The 1,064-nt window shown below is 57.1% G+C and overlaps 1 protein-coding gene across 1 annotated transcript; it reads right to left on the bottom strand.

Annotated features, from left to right (window-relative positions):
* Positions 1-59: 59 nt before the first annotated feature.
* Positions 60-540, bottom strand: EMIHUDRAFT_260360 (hypothetical protein; the record flags this gene model as incomplete). Its single annotated transcript, XM_005792264.1, has 2 exons — positions 60-304; positions 450-540. The coding sequence occupies 2 exons, from the start codon at positions 538-540 to the stop codon at positions 60-62; spliced, it is 336 nt and encodes a 111-aa protein (XP_005792321.1).
* Positions 541-1,064: the final 524 nt, after the last annotated feature.

The following is a 1,064-nucleotide window of genomic DNA, read 5'->3' as shown; positions in this document are numbered from 1 at the left end:
TCCCGATAAAGCACACCAAACGGCGGCAAGCTACGCTTGCCAGCCACGCCCTCGCCACCTCAGTCGCACGCTGGCACGAGCGCTGGCCGCTCCCCACGCTGGCGGGTCCTCTCAAAGGACAGAGCTGCGTTGGCCATCGCGGCGATCTCGGCGTCGGAGGGCATCTCGAACTGCCTCGCGGCTTCAGCCGCTGCGCACTCAGGCTTGTCCTTGGCCTTCGACAGGAGCTGTGCCTGGATCGCGATCGCGCCAGCGCAGCCAGCCAGCATGAGAGTGGACTCGCCCAAGATTTTGGAGAACATCCCTACGGCGCGGCCAACGGTCAGGGCGGTCAGTACTGCTACTGGTTGCGCTGCAGGGCGATCGAGCCGAGCAGTGGCGGTGTGGCGGTGTGCGCGGGGGCGGTCGTTGTGACGTCGTTCTGGGGTGCGGGCGAGGGCGGCAGGCACGCTTGCCTGGAATCAATTTGCAAGCGCGTACAATCGACGGTTTTTGACTGTTGACGGGCGTTGTCAACGCCAAACTTCTCCCCCAGAGCATCTCTAGATTCCCCTCATTAGCCCGACACCAAAAGAATTTTACAATTGAGATGTGTCGCAAGTTGGTCTGACTGACTGTCTCCTAACAAACACAGTACTGACCGACTGACTGAGTTATTACATATTAATTAGCGTTTGGTGTCCAGTCGCTGGCCAGACCGGTTTTCACCTCTCTGCCTAGCGAGCCCACCCACCTACCTGCCATGCCCAAACCCACCGCAACCTAGACCGCAACGACCAACGTCACAAAACAATCTCTCTCCCAACGTCCAACGAGTGGGAGAGAGAGAGAGAGAGAGAGAGAGAGAGAGAGAGAGAGAGAGAGAGAGAGAGAGAGAGAGAGAGAGAGAGAGAGAGAGACGAGTGGTACGACGAACGCACGAACCCATCAATCAAATCAAAGTTCTCTCGACATGCATGCACATGCACATGTGGACATGTACATGCATGTTGTTGTGCATGTGCATGTGCATGTTGTGCATGTGCATGTTGTGTATGTAGGAAGGTGAAGAACAGTCAGGCTCG

The sequence above is a fragment of the Emiliania huxleyi genome, assembly GCF_000372725.1.
Source record: "Emiliania huxleyi CCMP1516 unplaced genomic scaffold EMIHUscaffold_10885, whole genome shotgun sequence".
Lineage (NCBI taxonomy): Eukaryota > Haptophyta > Isochrysidales > Noelaerhabdaceae > Emiliania > Emiliania huxleyi.
The sequence above is the reverse complement of the archived record's forward strand: the minus strand, read 5'-3'. Positions and strand labels throughout refer to the sequence as shown.